The sequence below is a fragment of the Oreochromis niloticus genome, linkage group LG7, assembly GCF_001858045.2.
Source record: "Oreochromis niloticus isolate F11D_XX linkage group LG7, O_niloticus_UMD_NMBU, whole genome shotgun sequence".
NCBI lineage: Eukaryota > Metazoa > Chordata > Actinopteri > Cichliformes > Cichlidae > Oreochromis > Oreochromis niloticus.
The window spans coordinates 15730375-15756425 of record NC_031972.2 but is presented as its reverse complement, the minus strand read 5'-3'; the positions used below and the strand labels follow the sequence as shown (position 1 = coordinate 15756425).

Here is a 26051-nt window from a genome sequence, read left to right as displayed (position 1 = left end):
TGCAGCATGTTGTATGACAACTGAGTGAATGAACAAGAAGAATTAAAGAAGATGGTTAAAAACAAACGCACGTGCTTTAGACTGCAGATTCCTTAAATGTGTCTGATGACTTGATGGTTTTTGACATAGACTGTATATAAAAGATAGCCAAATCTTCTGGTTCTGGTGTTTTGAAGTATTAATGTCTACAAAGGGCTCCAGAGAAATTATTTGAGTGGAGTTGATAGTTAACAAATACTAGCTAGCCTTTTCTTGCTATCATACAAAATATCACAAATTCTAGCACAAATGCTAATGCGTCCTAGATAACTTTCGCAACCGTCCTTTTGCAATCAACTGCAGATGAGTTCATATTACTTGTTCTAATATTGTCTTAGAAATATTCCAAAAAGGTACAAAACACCAAAAAAAACTTGCAGACTTCCAGTTAAATGACTCAGACTTAGGTGTAGCATAGTAGACAGATCTCAGTTAGTGGCCATGGAAGTGCAGTATGTATGTTAAGCACATGCTTTTCTTATGAAGGTGTAAATGAGCTCAATGGAAGTCTGTAGGATTAGATTCATATTTGAAGCCAGCCTCAAGTGGTGTTTGGAGGTACTGCGGTTTTTGGGGTTTCCTTTTGTCAAACCCTGAAGTTGCAGCTTGATAATTGTTGACAAAATCCTGGGCTGCTGGGAGAAACTGGAAGAAGTAATGCCAGTACTGCACACCAATATTTACTTACTAAACAATCAGTTACTGTCATGTCAAAAGAACCAAAACAAAACAGTTGTTCTACCTGCAGTCGGAGTTCAGTCTGAGTATAAAATAGGCATGATAAACAAAACTCGACAAAGTAAAACTAACTTGTGTAAAAAGTTCTGCTGTACCCCGTGACAGGTTCATCCCCCTCGACAGCCCAATATCTGCATCTGACACAATCATGACAGTTCAGCAAGCTCTCAGAAGACTAACAGAATCAGCGAAGCCAAACTAAAACAGAAGGAACCTGGAAAAAAAAAGGTATCCTTTCTTCTCGCATGGCAGACAGGGGCTCTTCTCATGAGATGATCCAGACAGACGCAGAGACAAATGCAGAGAGAAAGAAAAGATGTAGAAACCTGACTCTTGGCGGTCTGGGAAAGGAAGATGCATCCTGATGGACACGTGCGGCAGGCTTAAAATCCCATTAGGGCCGATCAAAATTCAAAGAGAAGCATGCATAGCCTGCCCTCAGCCTAAAATCTATTCCTGTCAGCACTGAGTAGATAGCCAGAGATGGGCTAAATCGAGGCAGTCTATTTTGGTAGGGGAAGAGTGAGGGTATGGAAAGAAAACAGCAGTGGAGAGGGGGGGGTGAGGCGGGTCGGGGGAAAATGAGAGAGAATAGCCTCAAACTTGTTTTTCTTTGTAGAGAGACTGTGGCATCCTGTAAATAGCACATGTTGTCTCCCAAAGAAATTCCATTACATACACACGCCCTTTTTCTGAGGCAGTGAGCCGTGGAAGACAGCGAATCTTTCCGTGTGGATGCAGCAACACCAGCCTTTGTTATTCTGTCTCGTTAATCGATTGTGGAGGTTGTTAGAATACAAGAGGTCTTACTATTATAGAGCACTCAACCTCACACACACACACAGACTCGCAAACTTTCTATGTCACTGGTCACACTGAATGAAGCAAATTCAGAGAAAACCAACACAGTATGACCAGTCAGCCATAATGGGAGGACGTCTAACAAAAAAAGCGACTCTGAAAAGATCCACAGGATACAAAATTGTGTCTATTCACTTTCTCTCCGTGGGAATGGCAGGTGTGTGAGTTTGTAAAAAAAAAAAACAACCCCCAAAAACTAGCACGACTCCTGCGTTCTGTCAAACCCAGATCCACTGTTTATACAAAGATGATGGTCTGCGCTGTCTGCCCTTCCTCTCTCTCTTCTCATGTTTGCGCCTGCTTTCTCACATCCACTGAGACTAAAGAGATTAGCCGAGGGATATGAAACGACTACGGCTCTGCCAGCCACCGCACAACCCTGCTAGATTCCAGGACTTCCTCCTCCCAAGTCTTTCTCCCGCTGCCATCAGTTCATTCCTCACTCTCTTTAATCATGCTTTGCTCCGCGAAGTCTCTGCTCAGTGCCTCAGCCAAACGGTCGCGCATTAAATTAAAGACGAGGCTCTTTGCTTTTGTAAAAAAGGATGAAGTGAAAATCAGGAAGGCTACTCAAAATACATCTATACAGCGCTAGTTACATTTCACTTGGAAAACAGGCCTAAAACATAAACTCCAGGAGTATTTGGCACGTCTGTGTTGACTTTATTCTTTTAGGTTGCTGCTTAGTTTTTGCTGACAAAATCTACATAAAGGAAACAAGTTGGATTAAAAATGGTGGCTTTCTCTAGAAGGTCTGGTGAGCAGGCAACCATCTGTACGTCACACAACTCGGTTCCTCTACAACTGTTGTGGATGCTGGATTATGCTGTTGAGCTTAGACCCGACTGATATATCGTTAGCGCCCATATATTGGCCAATATTAGCTATTTGGTGATATATCAGTATTGGCATCTATAACAGCCGTTACATGCAAATTTATAGAGTTAAGAAGTGGTGATGTTGCATAGTTTCTCCACTGCTGGCAACATAGCAGCTGGGCAGAGTATAAACAGGTAATCCATGTCTTGTGACAATAAAGCAAAATTATTTTTAAACTGCATTTTTATATTGTCTTAAGTATTTCTTCTTCAGTCACTGTGTGTTAATAGACCTCTCTGCACTGAATCATACTTGTTATTAATCTCTGGCTCTCTTCCACAGCATGCCTTTTATTCTGTCTTCCTTCTCTCACCCCAAGTGGTCGCAGCAGATGGCTGCCCCTCCCTGAGCCTGGAGGTTTCTTCCTGTCAAAAGGGAGTTTTTCCTTCCCACTGTCGCCAAAGTGCTTGCTCATAGAGGGTTATATGATTGTTGGCTTTGCACTAATGGGGTTAGTGCAAAGGCAGCATCGCGGACAGCCTGTATACATGCAGAGAGTGTTTGTTGTCAGATGGAGACGGCGTGAAAACTATGTTAGGTGTTAGGTATGTCAGGTAAATAGGGTGGTACAGTGGTAACGTGGTGAGCACTGTTGCCTCACACTATGAGGGTCCCGTGTTCAGCTGGGTCCTCTCTGTGGGGAGTTTGCATGCTTTCCCTGTGCCTTGGTTGGCTTCCATGCATGTTGATGCACGTAGTTGTGAACACATGAAAAAAGATATAAAAATTATACCAAATTGTTCAAGAGCCAGACTCTCATATTTACAGTCATCAGGAGACTATTTGACACAAATCAGAGCTTCAATAATTTCCTATTACGTCATATTTCTGTAAAATACACTGACAGTTGCAGCTTTAGCAGCTTTCTTTGGCTCTGAAGGGAAGTGAATATACAGATATGCACAACCCCAACATGTATGCATCCGAATGAGAGCACACTCTTAGACATGAACATGAATAAGCACTAATGGCAAATTGTGTATTTTTAAATGGGAGCATCACAAATACATAGTAAACAGATCTCACTGTGTTGTACATTTTTGAAATGTACAAGATGATCTTTTTCTTGTAGCAACCAGCAGCATCTTCCCTCCTTGCCTGTACCTGCAGCCTGTGCTGTATCACCCTTATGATCATGTTTACTCTACACCTTTATTGATTTACAGGTTTGCTGGAATTGTGGTAAATTTAGAGATGTGTTATCTTCACCCTCCAACAGCTTTCGCAGGTTTATAGAGCAACCCTGCTTTTTCCAGATGTAGGTTTGCATTATGTTTATACAAATGCGGTTGTACAAATGTTTATACAAATTTGAAGTTCACACTATTGGAGTGTTTTAAATTCACCCAAAAAGGGTAAAAAGAAAACCCCCAAAAGATGTTTGCATGAGTTGCCTTAAATCTTGTGCATTTTTCAGGGGGGTAAATGCACATTATGACTTTTTAGTAGCTCACACACACTCGGCTAAGAGCTTTGTCATGTTTGAACCAAGCACATCTAGTGAGTCACACTTAGATTACAGGACCAGCCTGGTTGCCTGATTTGGCTTTGTGTTAGCTTCCTGATGAAACTGCCGGCCTTCTGGGGGAAAGATGATAGTAACAATGATATGATTTTATAGCTAGGAGGGGGACGGAGAGGGGGGGGGGGGGGGGGGGGGGTCATCATCTTATACTATAACGCTGATTTGAGGAAAAAAAACAAAAACTATCCACTCAACAGAATGCAAAAATCAAAAGCCACAGACTGAGTTTGTTCAAAGGCAGTCACAACATGCATGTATACAATGCGTCCCCTCAAGCTCCCCATTTTTCAAAGGGGCAAAGAGACACAGCAAAGAGAGCCACACAATCCACCTCAGCCCTCTTACTTTTTCATCCTTGCATTGTTTTCCCACGTCAGAAGCCATGACATGCTGTCCAGGCAGCACATGCGTCACTGCCTCCTCAGAACAAATACCTTCTGACAGCAGCATGCTCTTTTTTTTTTCTACTGTGTGTGCAATTCTCCTGTTATTGTAAAGATAGTTTCTGTCCTCCATCAAGGCCCACTCACCGCTGGACTCACACACTGATGAGTGTGTGAGTCTGTGTGTGTGTGTCTTTGCTTCGAGGCTTAAACATAGGATGACACTGTTTTTGGATCTTACCCTGATTCTCCTCATGGCTGCCACGATCTCCATCCGACTGTTGGGCCTGGGCACGTCAAGACTACCCACGTACTGAAATAAACACACACACATACATACACAAAGCATCAGCGTCAGGTATTATCCCATGGAAAACAACTGCACGATTAATATTCCTTAGGCACAAACTGAGATCAGTGTATCCAATCCCTTGTGCTTCTACTCCCAAAGCCATTCTGCCTTCACAAGATTAAACGTGCAGTTTCTTTTTCCATTTTCATCCTTGGAAGATAAACAGCCTCCCGAAGACAAGTAAGAGAGGGGGGCTGTGATCAAACGGCACCAAAATTAGGGCTCACTTAGACTGTTAACTTCAATAAAGGAAAAAAGCCATCTTCACCGAGCCTGTAACATGTGATACTCCTCATCCCCAGGACATCAGTAGCTGGAGCAGGTTTTCACTACCGGAGAGATCAGCTAACACGGCCAATCACAGATTTTCTTTGCAAAGTGTCAACCAGGGTGTCTCTATTTAAGACAAAATGTGTTTAATGTATGACAGGAAAAAAAACCAAACAAAGCAAAGCTATGCCTTTTTAATGAGCTCTTTGTGGCTTGCATAGATTTGAATCCACGCCTGTGTAATGAAGGGGCTCTGGGGACAATGACGCCTTTGATGTCTCCATCATTTTACAGTAAACTGTCTGAGAGCTTCAGCAACACTGGCCTTAATTTATTGTTTACTTAGTTAATAGGATTTTCCTTTTTTTAATTTAATGACTCATTTTCTTGTGTACATTCTGCAGCTCACGGTGTTTGAATTTAGAAATGCATCATGCATATGTTTTCTTTTTGTTTGTTTTTTTGGGGTGTGTGTAACAGAATGGGGAGGATTCATCTTTTATATTTTACTGTTTTTATCTGACTGAAAAGTGTTGTATAGTCACAGTAAATATCAAGTTTGTGCTGTGGAGTTACGGGACATTCAGCGAAAGAAAGGAACAGTGACATCACCCTGCTGCTGAGCAGGCCCAGTGAGATACAAGATACAAGCACCCATGTGAATGAACTTTGGACCAGAAACACTCCCTTTCTTTAACCCTTTCGGTTTGCTGATCAAACGGAACAACAAACAGACCCAAAATACAGTTAAAGACGCATGTGCCTATGACTCACACAGCGATTAGTCCATCAATATGACTTTGTGCAAAGTGCCAGATATTTGCTATTTTCAGCTTCTTTTCCCGTTTCACATAAACGGAAACCGAAACTTTTGAAGTCCTACACTGTTGATCTGACAAAAACAGCATGATCTAACATCACTTCCACATCTAGGAAACAGATTTTGTTTTAATTATCTGTTCACATCTATTGCAAACCATTACTGCTATTATGGGAAATAATCTAAAAAAAAAAAAAAAGCAACCAATGATGAAAGCAATCACGAGCTGCTCCACTATAAAAGCAATCATTAAAGCTGAATACCGTCTGGTTTCTTCGCGATCACCTTAATAATTCAGCAAGTTGGGAAAAGCCCCCAAATGCACTCAAAGCATCAAAAAATGATCATCTATCGTTATCTGCTTTTAGACGATTGAGTCATCCCACATCGGCTCTGAGTCCTGTCTTTAACATTTTCGACTTTCGATGTATGCGTGCACTAATAAATGTGTGACCTGAAGGCAAAGCTACCATGTGTTCAAACTTCAGCCCAGTGCACCTGCCGCTCCAGCAGCACACAGCAGGCTCATGCAACTCTGAAAACACTGCATATTAAAGAGGTTCGGGCTCTCTCCGGACTTCACCTTGGCTTGGAAATATATCCCGTGCTGGTAAGCCTCCTCGTTGTGGAGCGGCACCCTCGAGTCCGCCACATCATCCACCAGGTTGTACCTGTTCCTGGCGGGCATCGCGGCTTTCCCGACCTCCTTTCCCGGCACAGTAAACACGGTTCAGCCGCTAAACAAACCGGACTGGAAGCGCTACAGTCCCCATGTGTGCGCAGGGCCCGGCTCGGAGAGAGAATTCCCGGCGGAAACGCGGTCCATCGTCCCCGCTCCGAGCTTCAACAAGGTCCCGGGTCCTCAAGAAGGACAAAACTGCGCGCCTCTTTCTTTTTTTTTCCTGAGACAAAAAAACCGAAAAGACACTTGAGCGAATTCTTCTACACGCAGTAAGCCTCTGATATATAGGAAAACAGCACGGATGTTTGTTTCCCACCGGGGAAATCCAGCGTTGTTTCGCTCTGCAGGTGATGTTGCCTTCTGGCTGTGCTTTTTCCTTTTTTTTTTTTTTTGAATCCCGTCCTGTTGGTGGCAACGCTGCTCTCTCCCTCTCTCTCTCTCTCTCTCTCTCTCCACCTCTCTCCCTCTCTCTCCACAAAGCACAAAGCAGGTCCCTCATTGGAGTGAAGTTCCCAAGCATGACGCAACCCAGGAGCTGGGAGGAAGGCTGACGACTAAGTTGGTCCTCCCCTAGGGACATGAACCTTAGAAACCTTTGGAAACCGAAGTTGGGTCTGCTGCAGAAATAAAACTGTAATTAGCTGCTAATCACATCTGGACTAGCATCGATCACACTTACTCAACAGCGTCGGCCACGCGCAGCCCATTTTGATCTTAAGTGGGTCGAACCAGCGAGTCTGCCCGTTCTGTCAGTGTGAAGAAGTTATGTGTTTAATGCCTGAGATATCTTAAGGGGGGGAAAGTGAGATTTGATCTGTATTGCTCAGTTTTTCTACACCCGCTTCTCAGCGCCCATTGGATTTGACTGATAACATCCGCAGCGGGTGTCTTCTACATGATAAAGAAATGCTAATGTAGTAAATGAAAGAAATCTGTCGGCACGAGTCTTCGGGACTAAATTTCAAGGAACTTACTGTGAACCCTTTGTTAAAATAAACGAAATTTATATTGTAAGCATTAAAAAACATGTCTATTTATTGCTTAATTACTCTGGTGTAGTATGGATGGCTTGGCTTTTAAAGCTTACCTAAAAGTCCAAAATGTATGCCCTCCTTCACATTTTCCAAAGTCATCCAGTGGGCCAGATTTCAGTCTTTGCTGAGCAGATTTTGGTCCCTGGGCCTTATGTTTGACACACTTGATGTAGGCTATAGAATAGATCCACTTGCACAAAAGTTCTGTTAAATATCAAGCAATAGTATGCATTGAATTAAACCTCAGTTAAAAGTATAACTAATACAAGCTTACTTTTATTAGGAAAACTATCAGACCACTCATTTGCCCCCGCTCACCCACAAAAAAGAAAGAAAGAAAAAAAACCCTCATGCCATATATGCGCTTATTTCTTATTTCATCGTCCAGTGGCTCTGTTGAGCCATGAGCCCTGGGCTGTTTTTCTCCACATTAAAGACACCTTTCAGGTCTGATCAGCTCATGCTGCTGATCAAATGGCTGGGATTCACACTGATCACATATGTCCGTTTTCATCAGCCCTTTGAGTTTTCTAACCAGAGCCTCTGTGAGTCTGTTCCTATAAGAAGAGCTCAGTGAGCCCCCTTTGCCTGGCTGGCAGATAGTTTTTGATGGTTGCACAGTGGCATGTCATTTTACACAATGTATGGCTGTATTATTGCACCTGCATTATAATCAAGCCAGTCCTTTTTGGCCACATTATAGAACAGCAATGTTATATTTGTTGCAATCTCTGATGCCCTCTTGGCCAGGCGACTCTTTAAAAAAACATTTTTAATGTCAATGAATTGAATTGAGGTTTGCAAACGTGAAAAGGACTGATTACATTTGGAAACAGCATATTACATTAATATTAATAAAGAGGCAGTGCATGTGTGACATTATGAGTGGGAGCTGAGGCCCCCTAAAAGTTTGAACCTAGACTCGCCCCTGCTTCATATCATTCCTGAAAAATTGATTTAAAATATCTTTCACAGATTATAACCCATCAAGTAATTTACACTTGTTTAAATATGTCAGTTGGTTTTTGTTTTGGTTTTTTGTTTTGTTTTTGGCAAATACCGGAAATCAGTTTTTGGTTTCGTGATGAGAGAAACAGTGAATAGAGGGTTAATTCTCAGGACGCTCTTATCAGCTGTCGGTATTAACGTTAAGCCCAGTGAGCAGTCTGTAAGAGGAACATCATGTTCAGTATTTAAAGCATCAATAACAAAGAGAGTCATCCTTTTGTAGTACTAGTAGTAGCCGCTAATCTATTACATAATTAATTACTGTGTTAAAAACTAAGTTAAATACTCCAGATGTCAATGAAATTATGTTCTAGCGCCCTCTGCTGGCCGTTTACTATAAGTTACTGAATTTTAAAGGTAACTTTGCCTTTTTTCCAGCTGTTTTTCAAGAAAAAGTAAACTTCTTTTTCTTGAACTTGTCGCCTTGTTCTCCAGAGACAGCAGAGCCATAGACCTATAGAGACTAATCCCTGTAAATCAAATGAATGAATGAATGAATATGCATGAATGTGAGAAAGTGGAAGCCAGGTGACACAACTAAATCCCACTAAATCGGCACTTAAAGGGCAAGAGCTTAAAAGTGAGAGAAGAAAGTCTTGGGCAGACACACAAGACTTTTTTTCTCACATAATGCCATTTTAATTAATTGGTGACAGATGGGTAGAATTAACCTGATTCATCAAACAGGCATTAAGCATCTATTAAACCTAGATGTAAGGTCAGTGCTACAGATGGGGGGGAATCCAAGCAAAGAATCCATAGAGGATGTGGTTAAGCTGGTAATTTTTTTGGGGGGGAAACTGCATAACCTGCTAGCAGCTAAATCCTTTTGATTGTAATTCACACTTTTCTCTGGTTCTTATAAGTTAAACTGGCAGTCATGGTGCTGTATGTGTTTTGAGCTGTGCGTTCCTTTTAAATAATTTAATTTAATATACTTTTACAGTTTTAGGTAGCCCTTGTTGTCATTGACAGTCATTTATAGAACACCTTGAAACTAAACACAACTAAAACTAGCCCTTTCTCCATTACAGCTCATCACGTGTGAACATCTATCATGTTCCTCTCTCTACACAGTGTGTAATTAAAAGTATCATATTTTTGCTATTATGGTAACGACATCCAGTTACACAGAGAAGTTACGGCTGCAGCAGCTATCGGAGTGGTGGCTTTTTAATACTTTTGCAGGTTATTACGCAGCCTATCAGTCTGTCTGTGTGAGACAAGATGCATTCCCAAAACGTCAGATTAAAATGAGCAGGATGGTCAGTGTGCTCTGACTGATAACGTCAAACATGTGTCTTTTCTTTCTGGCTGAGCATTAGATGAGATGAGCATTGCTTCTCTCAGGTCTGTGTGACAAATGTGAAGCCACAGCTGATAAAACCCTTCAAGTCTCGCCACTTGGCAGTCATCTTGTCATACGCCTGGGTTTTTATTTTAAAACATTAATTATAGGATCATCAACCAAATTAAATTAAAAAGCCAAATTATATTAAAAGAAAAAAGTTTACTAAATTTACTGGGTGGTGTGGTTGTTAGCACTGTTGCTTCACAGCAAGAAGTCCTTGGGTTTGAATCCACCTTCTGGTGGTGCTTGCATGTTTCTCCCATGTCTGCTCTCTGAGTACTCCAGCTTGTTTCCAAACACATATAGTTAGTGGGGTAAGATTATTATATTAGATTATTATAGGTTATTTCTAAATTGCTCATGGATGTGTGGGAATGGCTGTTTATCTCTCTGCGTTAGCCCTGTGGCAAACTGGTGACCTGTCCAGGGTGTATCCAGTCTCGTCCAACCTCCCCAATGACCCTGAAATGGATAAACACATACATTTTTAGTAGACTTTAAGTGGTGTATGTCTGTATCATTGCTAATTGGTTGCCACGCATCCAGCAGGAATCCCATGATGTTATTGATCCCATAAACCTCTTAATTTTTTTTCTCCTTTTTTAAAATAATGTTGAACTTATTTGAATATATCAGGCTAAATGATGGGATCGGAGAATAGGCTGACTGACATAGGGGACACAGGTGAACTGCCATTCAAGATGCTCAGGAAAACAAGAGAAACGTCACCACAACCAAACCTGCAGTTAAATGAGCTTCCATGTTTACCACCTGAGCTACAAGCTGTGCTTTAGGTCATTTCTATTTGCTTTGTAAATATCTCTCTCCACTGACTGCTCTTCTGTAATCTTAGTATCTGGTCATTGTGAATATGATAAGGTCTCACAATTAATGATGTAATAGACTAATGGAAACATTCCTGTTTGATCTTATCCACTTGCAGTGCAGCTGATCTGCATCTGGCTGTATTAGTGTTATTTCACACTTATCTAATCTGCAGAACACATCAGGTAGCTCCTTGTCTAGTCATCTGACTTTAACAGCTGTTATTAAACACAAACCACACAGAAGACTCAGACCGTGACGAATCACAGAGTTCAGATAATGAAAACATGTGGAGACATAATTACACAAGACATAAACAGGCCTATGATGGGAGCAGGTTTGCACTGAAGCATCATTGTATGTATGTATATGGTTAGGTCCATACTTTTTTGAAATTTTGCCCCTGTTTTTTCTAATCTAACGGTCAAGATGTGGTTGAAGTTCAGCCTTAATTAAAGGGATTTAACAAAAGTATTAAAGTAGATGATTTAATGTAAAAAAGCAAAATGTAAAAAACAGGGAACTGTAGAGTATCCTTAATTTCTGTGGTGTGACACTGAGATGTGAAGCATTTCATTTTTCTTTGATCACTGCTTTTAAATTTTAAAGTATACGTGATTTAGATTTGTCTTACATGACAGCAAAAAAAATACTTGGTTTCAGTTTCCATTCACCTGCAGACACTGATTCATGTTGACAGGGCATAAGAAATATCAAAAGCTTGCCACTGTAAAGGGCCACCACTCAAGATCAACCACAGTTGCAAACACAGCTGTTTGATCGGGTTGGATGACACATAGCATTATAATTTTTTATTTTTTTTTTAAAAAAGCCCAAATATTTTTGCTTGTAACAATACAAAAAGCAGAAGTATAAGAGATAACACTGAAATCTCTTTTTAATGATAACAGTAATATCTTTCAGTAACATCTATGTGACACTGAAACTTTTCTATGAATCATCTGCATTTCCACAGTGTGTCTTTTGTCCTGCCCCTCCCTGAGCCTGGTTCTGCCAGAGGTTTCTTCCTGTTAAAAGGGAGTTTTTCCTTCCCACTGTCACCAAGTGGGAACTCAAAGGGGGTTGTCTGGTTTTGGGGGTTTTCTCTGTATTATTGCAGAATCATTACCTTACCCTACCTTACAAGCACCTTGAGGTGACTGTTGTGATTTGGTGCTGTATAAATAAAACTGAAATTGAATTAAATGCAATATACAGTTGTCACAAACACAGTTTGTGCAGTCTAAAAAAAAATGGCACAGAGGACCTCACGAAAAAGAAACAATTTTACTTGCTTTCATTTGGTTTTTCAAAACATAAAGGGGCCATTTTTTCCAAGATTATTATTCAAAGTAAGGCTTATTTGTCTGAAAGGATCTTAAAATGTCAGTGGGAAATTGTTTTATTAAGAAAACACAATCAAAGTGCCCAAAAATATTCTAACACTTAGCAAAATTGCCCCCCCAAAACCCAAAACAGCGTATAACAGAAATCTTTTTATAAAATCTTTTTATAAAATTTAGTCTTTCATCAGTATTCATCTTCTTGCCTAACTCCACACTTCAGACAGAGAGATGCTTTGTCTTTTGAAGCTTTCAGAAGGAGCAGGATGTTCTGCCCAGATTCAACCACAGCTGAATAATTTAAAGAGGAAAAGGTTCTACCTAGCTGCAGTAAATGGAAATAACATTTGAAAAAGAACTGAAAAGAACCATGCGTGACTGTGACATATCATATTTACTTTTCCCAGGTGTACAACTTTTTAACAGAGTAATCATTATTGGCAAATAAACAAAATAAATTAAAATAAACACTTCCAGTTCTAAGTTTTTGCATATGAGAACAGCAGCTATTCAATTTAATTCAGTTTTATTCATAAGGCGCTAATTCACAACAACAGTTGCCTTAAGGCACTTTACATTGTCAGGTAAAGTCCCTTTTAACAGTTATAAATCTAACCAGGACCCCTACGGGTCTTAAAATTCGGTAAAGACAACCTCGGATGAATGACAAAAGCATGATATATTACACCACATCACTATTTATTAAACAGAAACCAAACCAAAACTAAGAAGCAGCGTATGAATACTAAACATCGATCGACTGGCAAACATGGCCTGCCATCGGAGGGCCGCCGCCGGGCCCGGCACCTTCGCCGGGGCCTTCGGGCGGTCCGTTCCTCCGGCCCGCAGGCTCGCCTCTAGAGCCGGTCGGGGGGTCCAGCGTGACGGTCGGAGGGGGTGGTGGTTCCCGGACCCCGCCCCATCCTCCCCACAAAAAAAAAAAAAGAATACTAAACACATCCTTACTGCTTTCTAAGGAATCACTCCCACTTTTTATAGAGAAGCTCAGGAGGTGTGTGCATCTCCATTAAAAAACAGAAGTTTTGGCAGCTTGTTGACATCAGCAAAGATCTTGTCGATGCCAGTCAATCTGGGTGGGGTTATACAGTCATTTAGAAATAATTTGTAGCGTGTCATTCTACAGTCAGAAAGATTATCCAAGTGGAAAGCATTCAACACAGTTTCCAATCTTCCCACGAGTGGATGATTGCCCCAAGGTCAAACTGTGCATTAGTCCACAAAAACCCAAGAGCTACATCTCCAACTCTTTAGTTAGGATGTTATATGTGAAAACATTTGACAGTAGAAGTTGAGAGCAACTAAACAAGAAGGAGAAAGCCTCTTCTCTTAAAAAAGAAGATGGCAACACAACTTAAGTTTGTAAAGCTGCATTTGAATAAACTGCAAGATTTCTGGAAGTCCTCTGGACAGATGAGACCAAAGTGGAGATGTTAGGCCGTCATTTTTGAGTAAGTAAGTAATGTACAGTATGTACCTAATAAGAGGATTTGGTAAAAAGCCGTTTATTTTTTATTATGTCCTTATACACGAAACATTTGAAATGACAGAGGACATAGCTGCAGTTACAAATTAGATGGGCTCTGACATTAACATAAAAATGTAAACTTTGACCTGATCATCATGATAGAAGAAATACAAGCCTGAGAGTGATACAAAAAGGTACAGAAGAAGCCAACACCACGCAGTAGTAGCAATTTTGTTTTATTCACTAATTTGTAACATGATCAGGATTCACAACACACATTATTCACATATCCCTTACAGCACAAGATACACTCTACATCTGCAGCAATTAGTTTTGTTGTGGATGGCCGTGGACAGAGAAAGCAGTGTTAAAACAGTAGTGGAGCGCTTTTATAGTGTTAGACTTTAGCATATCACTAGATTGGATGTGTGTGAAGGCTGTTTTGTGTGCGTGTTAATTGCATGACAAAATGCTTTTCCCGTTGGCTCGGGTGAAACAGTAAAATCGTAGAGTCAGGCTTCGACTATGACCTACGCACAGGCTGGTTTTGTGTGCTGTGCACTGTTAACTATGATACCTGAGAGCTGATGGTGATGGTATGAATAATTCACTCAGTCAAGACTTAAGGTAGAAACAGCTGTAAGAGGTATGTGTAAACACTTATTCCATCATTATTACTGCTAGAACAACAATGGCAAGGCCCAAAAACAAACCGCACACACGGTACACTGGTGAGCACTGCATACCTCATTTGAGTGAAACCATTGCTGTGGTGACTGTGTGGGATACAGACCAATTAGTCCCTGAATCAAGACACTTCCCTTCATTAAACTGTGGATGGGTTTTGGTAGAGCATAAGAGAGCAGTATGTCAGACACAAAGAAATCAGCAGATACTTATTAACGGATTCTAATGCGGGAAAAAAAACCCCAGCTACACAAAGATTCCCAAATGAGTGCACAGTTTTGCTCCTCGTTTCATGACGTTTCACAAAATCTACGTGCCACAAGTTGGCGACTGGTCTCTTGAACGTTAGCAGCACAAGCAGGTTTTGCCATTCAAGTGAAAGCTACACAAATACCTCAACTGAGCTTAAGCCAACTGAAAAGTTAATGTATAAAAAGCACAAAACAAAAATAAAGATAAAAGGTCTCTATCTTTGGATGCACCAGATACATTCTCCAATGTTAAAAATATCCCTCAAATATGACGTCAAGCTGCAGTTTAGACCTGTGTGTGCTCAGAAGCTATGCTACCGAAATCACTGGCCAGAGATTTATAAAAGGTTTTGGTTGACAGAGATTAAGTGCTTAGACCGAGGGTGTCAAACATAAGGCTAAGGGGCCAGAATCAGTCCGGCAAAGACTCCAATCTGGCCCACAGAATGGCTTTGATATTGGACTCTTAACTGCATTTTCATGAGCTTTAGAGCTTTTTCTACACATAAGGACCTCCCTGATTGCCATCCATACTAGCCTAAAGTAATTAAGTAATAGATAAACAATTAAATCACAGAAAAGATCGTGTTTTTTCACTATTTAATGCAGAATTTTTTTTCTACAGTGAGTCCACATTAGAATCAGCACAATCCTTCAGTTTTGTAATTACAGCAGAGCTACTAGAACATTTTTTTTCTGTAATTTCACACATTTATTTGTGCTCATGCGTTTCTTTCATATACTACAACAACATTTTTTGATCATGTAGAAAAATCTGCACTTTTCTGCATTTGAGGGATTTTTAAATGTGTAGTAAAATGTCTTTACACTGACAGAACAGGGAGTTTCAGGTCCACCCCACTTAAGATAAAAACAGGTCACATGTGGCCCATGACGTAAAATGACTTTGACATTCCTGGTCTAGAAATTTCTAGGTTGTTGATAAAAGGTCATGAAATCAAAACACAGCCACATACAAAAATATTATACGCAAATCATATGTCGTTAACTCAGTCAAACCAAAGAGGAATGTTAATTATCGTCAGAAGACGATACACAGTCCTTAACATTTCATGACTCAAATACAATAATACATTCTGGAGTGACAGCGCCTATCCCTGCAATCGCTTTTTATCGTCCAGACTTACTAAGTGGGGCAAATTAGTGCGTGAGTGTAATCCTCAGGGAGTATCTATAAGCGTGGTTAGTGTTTTTTCTGCATTAAATATTGCCGCAGGTAGCAGTAAACTGTGTATCGTGTGATTTAAATATTCTCCTCCTTGTATTTTGTGCGTTGAGAAAGAAAACTTCCAGAAATACATACGCAACAGGGACAGTCGCAAAGGTTTGCACCTCTTAAACGCAATCTTGTCGCTGCAGTGTCATTGTGAATATTGACAGAGTTATTTTTTTTGTTTTTAACACCAAACCCAGTTTGCGCCGGTGCAACATGTTAGTAAACATAGCTCGAAGTTCTTTAGTAGATTCGGTCTCAGCCTTCAGAGGATACAGAAAATAAACCTGTGTCTCTCTAGATGAGCTGTGGCTCATCCGCAACTTGAGAAGGCTTCCCTCCCCAACTGATTCTGAGTATTACCGAAGAGTGAGCTGACACATGTGTGATGCACATCGTGCCTCACAGCTGCACACGTAGCCTCCTGCAGCTGAAGAGAATCCCAAATGTGACGAGCCTGATCTGAGGACAGCTGAGAAAAGAGTCACGTTCTTCCAGACAATAATTCCACTCTCCCAGCTCTGTGAGGGCAGCTCTGTTTGCTACAATTCCTGTTCGTGATACATGCGCTTCTTTACCTCGGGACATTGTGCATTATTAAAGTGTAATAACTTTTTTTTTTTAAACCCGCTGATGTGTTGTACTGCTGACCCTGTGTACCACGCTGTGCCAAAACAAAAGTATACCCACTCTGGCCACACGGTTGTTAAATTGCATTGAGACATGGTGCCACAGCAGGGAGGCACACTCACACACAAAGAAAGCACAGAGGCAAATTCCTCTGACACACAACTCTGAACTGCAGCCTTAAAGTCAAAGTGAATAACCTGAAGTCAAATATGTACAATTTACAATCACATTAATTTCTGATCAAATTTCCTGAAAGGCTTTATGGGCGACAAGGATGTCAATTTAAAAAAGAAAGAAAGAAAGATAAAGGGTGTATGACTGACACCAGCAAAACACAACAAAACATAAAAACTAAGTTTTAAATATAAGTGATCAGGTCACAATCATGAATCCCGTTTATAGGGCAAGTACCAAATAACAGGCTGAATCAGTTGTACAGGTGAGCGCAACAAGAATGTAACATTTAAGTAAAGAAAGGGGTGTGGAGAAAGAGGTAGGATGGATAGAGGACAGGAGAAAAATCCCAAGTGTAAGAACAGAGGAGGAGGGAAAGAAACAATAGCTGGTGAAAAGGCCTCACTCTGGAGCCCCGTTTGTCGTTCCTGTCATCCTCTCTTCGTCCCCCTGTTTCTGATGCTGCAGTCTGGCGTAAGTCACTGCATCTCCCCTGGAAGAGGAGGGAAAGGAAAGACAGGGGTGCGGGAGAATGATGGTAATAATAAAATATTAAGTTCAGGGAAGTGTGGGGCAGAAAAAAAGAAAGAAAGAATGACAGGAATAGATGACACTGTTAACCGCAAGGTTAATGGACAGCTCACCTTGAAAAGTGAAAAGTTACTTTACGTGAATAAGCAACAACAAAAGAAACCACATAAATCACATTAGAACTGTTAAGAGCATTTAAACTTGAGATAAAAAACATGTTAACTTGTTATAATGACACACACTGTGCTTAATGTGAGAGCCTGTTTCAATGAGATATAATGTGGGTGAGATATCAAAAAACACATTATTGCACAGTCTGTACTGTGTAGATTTTTCAGATGCATTGTATCGTCTTTCTTACTTTTTGCCTAAAGAAGCGAGGCCGTACAGAACTCCTGTAGCAAAGGCGATGGCGTTCCCAAACAAGGTTGTAAAGGAGAAACTCAAGAATACAGGAAACAGAGCCATCCTGAGAATAGGCAATGTCAGTAAATCTGATTAAGTACATTTCCAAGATTATGTGCTATGTGCATAACTATCAGAAAACCCAAGTTCCAAATGTTTTTTTAAACATTTTTCCCCCATATAGTTCATTTCTGTCTCCAGTGGCATACATCATCCTCACCCACAATAGAAGAAGGCCTTCTGCCAGGGTTTGAGTTTGTCTGCACGAGCTGCGACCGCATTAGCAAACTCGATGAACTGACAACAAAATGGGACTTCACAGAGGAACAACACGAAGGCGTTCAACCTTGAGAAGGAAGGAGAGGATACGTAAGCACGGCAAGGAGATCATTCTTTACCCTTCCCTTTCACTAAAAACAGCAGCTAGTTGGAAAGGGCGTATTGTACTGTCACGGAAACAACAACAAGTTCTCACTGTGAGACGGCTAGCTAGATTGGAGATATAGTTACCACTTAATCTGCTTACAACTTAAAAATCATACCTAAAATCAAGAATTATTAAGGCACTTTGGCACAAGATGCTCCAAGTTACTCTTCATACCTCCTTTATTAAAGAAGTAGGTGTGGTTAGGTGGCTATATGAGACTTCTGCTCAATATCAATGTATAGTGTGCTGAAAGGCTCATTAATTTGGTGTCTTTAATCATTACTTTACACAAACTGGACCAGAAAAGGCAACTTTCTGATTGTCTTTGAATGTGCTACATAACCAACACACAGTGTTGCCTGAAAAGAGGTCATTTGGTATTATGTTTACTGCTTTTTCACCTCTGAACTGTCCTTTAAACTATCTACCTGTGTGGCATGTGAATATTACAAAAGTGCGACAGTAATGGGACTTACACCATCCACACTCCAGCAGCAATGTTTAGAGGGTTCACAGTGACACAGTTCCACACTCCTGAGATGGCACAGGCTGCATGATTTGGACAGGACAAAACACAAAGCAAAGGGCTGTTATTATGATACCACAGACAGCAGATCATTGCATGATAGAGAAAATAATCCGTCCCATACATCCGGCTGAAGCTGTTAATACAGTTCAGCCACTTCTGTGTCGAAAAATGGGAAAGTTGTCATGTGTAAGCTGCTTAGTGACGTGGAAAATATGGAACATACGAATGCAAAAGGACAACAAACACAGAAGAGCTCTCATGAGCGCTACAACTGTGCTCTGCGTTTGTTCTGAAACAAATAAACGAAAATCAAATAAACCGTTCAAATACAGCACGCCTATCTCGATGAAAGGGCGATTATGAAACAAGGCCTGGCCCAGAGATTAATTACACAGAACAAATTTGACAGAAGTCAGGTCAAAAATCAAAGCAGACTGCCTTTTTTATGTACAAGAGAATTAGTTTCAGAGTGTTTTAATAATAACTGCATCATAACTGAGGCTGCGTTCCTCTTTTTGGCTATCATTTGTTTGAAACCTTTCAATCCTTTCGCTCGCAGCATTTCTCCCACAGTGATTATGATAGACAACATCTACACAGTGTGAGGAAGATTTTCCACTGCTAAGGAGCAGAAGGTCCACTATTGTATGTAAAAAACTAAATATGTGTACAGCAGAAAAATGAGACAGACCAAAAGCTCAGTAGAAAACAGACGGCTGGTGATGGTGAGTTCAAAAGCTGTGTAAAGAAGTCATGTCTACTTCCTACATGTGGGGATTTCTGGCAGGCTCTAATGTAGCCAACTTGGCACCTCACACATCACGGATGTGTGTGAAATAAAGCAATTAACACAGAAAATAAACTAATGGTGTAAATTACTGCCAGTTTGATTCACACTAATGTAATGCAGTCAACTATAAACACAAGAAGTGCTATCTAGATACATGATATCCATGTAGAACAGAACAGGTAAAGTTTTGGGGTTGGCTATTATTATATCTTCAGTCTGCTGTGTGTGCTTGCATGTATCCACTACATTGAAATTACTTCCATAACTTCATTTCACATGTGAACTCCACAGCTATTAAAAACAATGATATATCTGAAAAAAAAATCTCACTGCTTCTAAATCTGATGGTAAATATTGTATTAAGTATTAAATAGTATTGAGGATTGGATTTTGCAGAAACGGGGAAAAAAGAGCTGGCAAAAAAACAAAACAAGAAACCCCCCAAAACAGAAATCCAAAAGGTTATTTGCCAATAGTTAATGTTACAAATAAAAATGATAAAGCTGTAAAATTTTGTTTTAGATAATTTTATAAATCTTAAATTGTAATTTACTTCCATCCTAAAAGTTTATGTATATTTTATTAGCATTTGCTGTATCAATTAATCATAAACAAACACATTCCAGTTAAAGATATTTTTGAAATGTAAAAAAACATCTTGCACAAAATCGTAAAAACCCTTGAGTTCAGAATACCAATTCATGTCTGCACAGAGTTGTATTTTTAGGGTGGTGTCGAGAGTATTCAAGTCTTGCAGTTTTCACCACTGTGGTAACTAAACCAAACAACACCACAGAGCAGCTTCATGCTGAAACTCATCCACTGCACCTTCAGACCATCCAGCTTCCTTAATAATACAGAAGCCACTGAATATGGAGCTGTTAATGTGATACAGCCACTGTGACTCTGGTGTCACTGTGAAGGAGAGATGGATACAGGGAGAGGAAGGTTGGCTGCAGGGATACTGCAAAAACTGCAGCTCCAGCAGTTACATTTGAATAAATAAATAAATAAAAAGCCTCACATGAAACTCCTGAGGGGAATACCTGAGTATGTGCGTGTACATCGCGGTTCGTTTTGGCAGAACAAGCTGCTGTGGCATGAAAAAACAAAAAACAAACAGGCGGTGCCCAGGAGCGGCTGCTGCTGCAGCGAGGGGGACAAAGCAGTGACAAAGCTTTCGTTTAGTGGCTGTGCAGTTAAATTGCGGCATATTCACAATCTAAAACAGATTTTTCGTTATGAAAATGCCATGCCATGTCACTCTGCAGCTGCCCCTCATCTGGATACTGAGGAGGTCACACACACAGTATCAATTACGGCGTAAAGATTATTCACATAGCTGTCACACAAAATAAGTAAATGTCGTGACCTGGCACACAGCAGCAGCAGTGGTCCTAGTGCACAGTCTGTGGTATTAACTAAAGCTAAGCGTGTGGTCATGGCAGGATTTGGGTTTCTGTGGACGTAACGTTATTTACTCCAGAAGTGACATAAGACTTTGACAACTACTTACATATTCCTCCCAAAACCCCAGCTATTTTGCAGAGCCATCTGTACCACCATGTCATTCCATCATCATCCGGAGCGGATTTTGTAGGCGCTGCCGTCTCTTCGGTACTCATTGTGTTTTTCTAGCTACGTTCGCTAAAGCTAACCAAAGCCAGTATTTACAAATATCAGACCACCCAACACCCAAATATGAAAATATAAATTAATGTAACAATACCCAGCAAACTAATTCCTAACTATCTTACTCCGACCTCGCGGTCCTTTCGAATAGTTTTATATCTTTTTCAGTTTATACGTCTTTTTTAAAATAAATTATTTTCTTTCCTTTGTCTGCTCCAGTTGGGGTCAGCTGCCCGATGTTACGAGGAGCTTCTACACAGGCAGTCCCAGCGAACCGGCAAGCTAACGCTAAAAAGCACCGCCACCAGCGGCCGCTAGGCGAGGATGTCGCCGCACCGCCTCATATGGCTTCAACTTCAAAATCAGTCACATAAACGAATAAACAAACACGCTGTCTTTCTGCTGTTTACTAACTGTTCACCCGCTATGTTCACGTTAATTTAGCAGCTCAGTCTTTCGCCTTATTACGTGCTCAATAGACGTAAGCGGTGCATTGTGGGAAGGTTCCGATGTACGTCACGGTTTGTTTACATCCGGGCGAATTCCTACGGGCGGGTTTGGTTGGCATTTGTACTTTATGTATGCTTGTTACAGTAGAAATACTAGCATTTCACATCCATCTGTTGGCATTTTAATAATTTTCTACTAAAGTAATCTGTTATTTTTAAGGTGTGGCATTAGGTGCTGAGAGTGTACACTCAAGACCAGCTGTTTAGTACCATTTAAGACCTCTCGCATTACCATTCATACTACGCTAAATTACATATTTAAATTACAGAAAAGCTCTTTCAATTTCTTTTTCAATATCTACTAAATAGAAATTTGTTTTTTTTTTTTTAAACATAAATGTTTCTGTAACACATTTCTTTCATTCTTTATAGTACAGGCCATGTAGAAACACTGAGATGTACCATTAACATTGAACTTCTTTTTCTCATAAGATATCTCAGGGATTTTTTAAATGTGTAATTAAATGTCTTTAGACTCAAGGGTCTGGCCCACTTTTTTTCATTCAAATAGAAATCCAAGAGACACTACTAAACCTTTAAACCACACTAAAGATGTGGGAAACATCTAGTGTTGACTACGGGAAAAACTCACAACATATCAAGTGTTTGCTCTTTACAATTGCAAGTGTCCTCTTCAGAAAGTATGAGAAAGCAAAATCATTTGATTCCAGAAACAGCCCAAGACTTTAGATTTTTAATAAATCTGTCTTTGATCACTCATGCATACACATAACACACTTCTCCCCCAACAAACAAAACAAAAAACCCACTTATGACCTCCAAACGAGCCTTACAAATAAACCTGTCCCCGTTTCTGATTTCTTGGTAGCTAACGATAGTCCTGAGTCATATGCATTAACTGTCAAATGACTCAGCATTAAAGATGGCAACCTACCTTTTCACAACAGTGTTGCTTTGTGCCTTCACATAATAATTCATTAGTCTGAGAGTTTGCACAGGTACTGTGAATTTATTTTAAACACATTTAACATAAAATATTAAAGTGTTCTTTATTGAAGATGGCATAGGCTCTGTCAATGATGCTGATGTAGTAGAAAAATAAACTTTCCTCTTGGCAATTTTGCTTCTTTAGGTGCAATGCTATGGGCTGTTGTATCTGCATTGGCGAGGACAAGCACGTTTTAATAGGCTGCTGTTCAGGGCCCTTAAATATCATATGAGTGCTTTTATAGCATCAAAGTCAACTCTGGGAAATGTCAGAGTGTTTAAATGGCCCACTCTGGCCTCACTCTGACAGTAAAGTGGACTGTAGAGGCTTTAGAGTTCTCCGGCTAGTTCTCCTCTCCAGTCCTATTGGCGCTGGTTTCCTCTTCCCTGTGGGCGTGCGACACAGCATGTCATCGAGCGTCTGCTGAGTCACCTGACCGTCTCTTTCAAGTTGAGTCACTACCTGCTCCATTTTTATCATGTGTGGCCTGCCCTGACTCCGCAAACGTAGCAAATCCACCTGAAAGGGATGACACCAAGTCAACTCTCGGGCAGATGATTTTTCTCTGAAGCTTGAATCAACAATGTGAGTAACATTTCCTCAGAGTAGCTCAGATTAATAATAACAGCACAAGGATACATCAAAATTCCTTTGGAATAGATTTTTCCAATGTTTATCGCAGAAAAAAAAAAGTGTAGAACTTTAAATGCACCACTCATCTTGTACATAAGCATTTACACTAACAACAGTTATGTAACCCTAACCAATCTCCTGGCAGCTGTGCTAGTTTTAAGTAGCTGTAGCTGTGTTTCACTTACCACCTCCTGAGAAAACTCTGGCTTTTTTACAAAAGATGGACTTTCTGGCAACATGGCTGCAGAAAGTATAGAAATAGCCTCTGCCAACGCTCCAGACATTGTTAATATTAGTACCTAAAGAACAAACAAATTACACAGAATGACAGGAAGAACTAATGCAAGAAGTAATGCACATTACATTTTACATGCTGCACCTTTACCTTAAAATTTTGGCATAATCTGCTGTCGGTGCTCATAATTTGTGAAAATAATGACTGAGCCTTTTCTAGGTCACCCTGGAAAACACACACACAGAAAATAAAATAAATGATGCTTTAAATATGTGCTACATCTCTCTTCAAGCATAAGAGGTACTGAATGTAAAACTCACTCTTCGAAGTGCTAGTGCTACAGCGAAGCAGTAAGTATGCCTCGGGATGAACTGCCCTCTGGTCTGTTCCTCTTCTATGAGCGCGATGCAGATCCGGTAGGTCTCTGCCGTATTCTGACCAACACAAAAACAGGGCATCAGTCCAAATATAAGAATAAATAAGGTTGTAATGTTAAATGAAAATAAAAGATTAAAATATCTGAAACATTACCAGCTTATAGCAGGTACCAGCTGCTAACGTGAGAGTGTCTTTGTTGAATGGTATGCCTTGGCTCCTCATGGTTCTTAGAACCTCCAAAGCATCTGCAATAGTTAAAAGTTTGCATTATTATATAAATATCATAATCACTGTGGGAGAAACCCCCCCCCCCCAAAAAAAAAAACCACAGGAGAGTTAACCTGTCACTTACTTTCAAAGGAGCCTTTCATGAACAACATGTCTATCGCTATATTAAAGGAGGTGGTGTCGTGGAAAAATCCTTTCATGCTCTGTTCAGACAGGACAAAATAAAATGTTATTAGTCAAACACTGAAGTATATGCCCAGTCTAGTTATTGTTGTAAAACTGAAGTCTGGATGTTGTACAGTTCACCTTATCCGTGATTGTAGCAAAAGCCATGCTCTCCAGACCCAACTCATAGCACAGTCTCATGAAGAGAGGACCAAATTTGAAGTCTCCATACAACAAGTTACGGTTCTCTGTGTGATACCTTATGAGAGCAAGCCAGCAATGGGTGAGTGAGGTTTGGCTGGGTTGTTTTTTGGTCATTAACAAAAATCCCTGTAAGTGAATGCTGCACGCTTACCTGTAGATGGCATCTCTGGCTATCTGCATGTCATCTGCTGACTGGCACAGGTGAAGGAGAAGCTTCAACTCATCCCGCAATATCAGCTCATTCCTTTGCAGCTTCTGACTGAATAGGTTAATATAATTCCCTGTAAAGTTAGGTTTACACAAAAAGTAAGTTTTATACGACATAAATTTGCAGAACTGTGCCAGTGACAAGAATAACTACTTCACCTTCCGATCCACTGACATGGTGAGCCACTGCCAGCTTCCTTTGCTGGAAGTCTTGTAGCTTGATAACATCTTCCGACAACAGATGCCTTTTAGCTGTAGGGTGGTTAAAATGCGTGGTTGAATCCATAATCAGTTACCACTACATGGCAATTATATACGGGCAAAAATAACAACTATACGAGAAGAAAGCCCTCACGAGTCCCTGTGATAAGGTAGCCTTGCATAGAATAACTTGCACAATACTCACATAGCCAAAGAGAACAACAGTGGCAACAGTTAAGCTTTTAAATCCAAATTCTGGTGGACTTTATTTCAAGTTCAGTATCCCCATTAGCAGCTGTACCTTGCTTTAATTCACGTGTGCCTGCTTTACAGGGTGCTAGCTGCCCCCGCTATGCAAACCACGCAGTTTTCATACTACCTTTTAAAGAGTGACAACATTTGTTGGCGACTTTTGTTTGTCTTACCTCCTATGCAGCCTTCAATCCAGCCTATCTGTAAAACACCGTAAAAAACTCCTTTAGAGGGCTCATATAATAACGACCGACAACATTTACCAAGTCTGCCCAGCGCCATATCTCCCACAGGCTGTACCATGGCAATGAAATCAAAGGGGATGTTATTGGTAATAATAAAGCAAGGTTTTAAATTAAAAAAAACAAAACAATTTCCGCCCTGGGAATTAAGCCATATTAAAATAAAACACTTAAAAATGTCAATATTTTATTTAATCTGAAAAATATAATTAGTTATTATTTTTAATTCCGTAATGTGGTATTTCCAGTTGGTATGATCCAAAATGGCACCGCTTAATGACCCGGCTCAGTTTTTTTAAGCAGGTCGAAGGAGAACAGATTTTTCATTATACATCAGAAATAATGTGATCGTCATTTAAAACGAAGCTTTAACTATATTCTTTGAATCGTGGTTTCCAGAAAGGCCACGCGAAATTTTATTACTCAACAAAACGGCATCAAACAGGAAAATGTGTTTATCTGTTAACCAGCAGGTGGTGCTGTTGTGCTACAGAACATTTCTGGTTTGGCGTCATTGCTTGGAGCAGCTACAGTGTTTGTACTGTACCCACACAGTGAGGTATAATATACACATTTTAATAATGTAAAATGCAGGGACTAAGAAAGTCAGATATGAGCTTACACTCATATGGTATTATTCTTTGTTACTATATTGCTGTTTACTGTAATAGAATAGAATAGCTTTTTATTGTCACTGTTACAAGAACAATGAAAGGCAGTTTGGCATTTCTCCATGTGTGTGAAGTACACAATAGCGTAAGTATTTACACAATAACAGACAAATTTAAATTTACACGAGAAAGATATGTAGAAGTTATACATACACCTGCAAGTATACATGCACATACATAGATATATGTATATATACATATATGCATTGGTACATACATACACACACATATTTCCACATACACACTTACATCTATATACATACACATACATGCCATCTAACTAGCAGGTGC

General features: G+C 40.2%; 3 protein-coding genes across 7 annotated transcripts in view; all 3 read right to left on the bottom strand.

The window, feature by feature from the left end:
• The window catches only part of si:dkey-34e4.1 (carboxyl-terminal PDZ ligand of neuronal nitric oxide synthase protein), a 50302-nt gene extending 42812 nt beyond the window's left edge, over nt 1–7490 (bottom strand). The window contains exons 1-3 of one of the 4 annotated variants that reach the window (XM_013274075.3): nt 6866–7486; nt 6451–6769; nt 4667–4738 (exon numbers count right to left, since the gene is read on the bottom strand). In XM_013274075.3, the coding sequence (XP_013129529.1) occupies nt 4667–4738; nt 6451–6555 (177 nt within the window). In that variant the 5' untranslated portion in view covers nt 6556–6769; nt 6866–7486. Of the gene's footprint in view, nt 1–1103; nt 1295–4666; nt 4739–6450 lie in introns of those variants that run through there. The other 3 variants (XR_001224821.3, XM_025909213.1, XM_005454542.4) reach the window with 3 other exon arrangements.
• Nucleotides 7491–13816: 6326 nt separating this feature from the next.
• cacfd1 (calcium channel flower domain containing 1) lies at nt 13817–21392 on the bottom strand. The gene is made up of 5 exons (XM_003449644.5): nt 20771–21392; nt 18412–18484; nt 17729–17854; nt 17465–17572; nt 13817–17065 (listed from the first exon to the last, which is right to left on the bottom strand). Exons 1-5 carry the CDS (start codon nt 20877–20879, stop codon nt 16975–16977), a joined length of 507 nt encoding a protein of 168 aa, XP_003449692.1. The 5' UTR covers nt 20880–21392; the 3' UTR covers nt 13817–16974.
• Nucleotides 21393–22073: 681 nt separating this feature from the next.
• ptcd2 (pentatricopeptide repeat domain 2) lies at nt 22074–25179 on the bottom strand. Of its 2 annotated transcripts, none has more exons than XM_019360639.2 (10): nt 25021–25179; nt 24554–24646; nt 24339–24446; nt 24125–24242; nt 23943–24021; nt 23744–23835; nt 23533–23646; nt 23363–23437; nt 23163–23276; nt 22074–22863 (listed from the first exon to the last, which is right to left on the bottom strand). In XM_019360639.2, exons 3-10 carry the CDS (start codon nt 24365–24367, stop codon nt 22642–22644), a joined length of 843 nt encoding a protein of 280 aa, XP_019216184.1. In that variant the 5' UTR covers nt 24368–24446; nt 24554–24646; nt 25021–25179; the 3' UTR covers nt 22074–22641. The 2 variants fall into 2 exon arrangements, with proteins under 2 accessions (XP_019216184.1, XP_005454598.1); XM_005454541.3 differs by having other exon boundaries at nt 22076–22863; nt 24339–24468.
• Nucleotides 25180–26051: the final 872 nt, after the last annotated feature.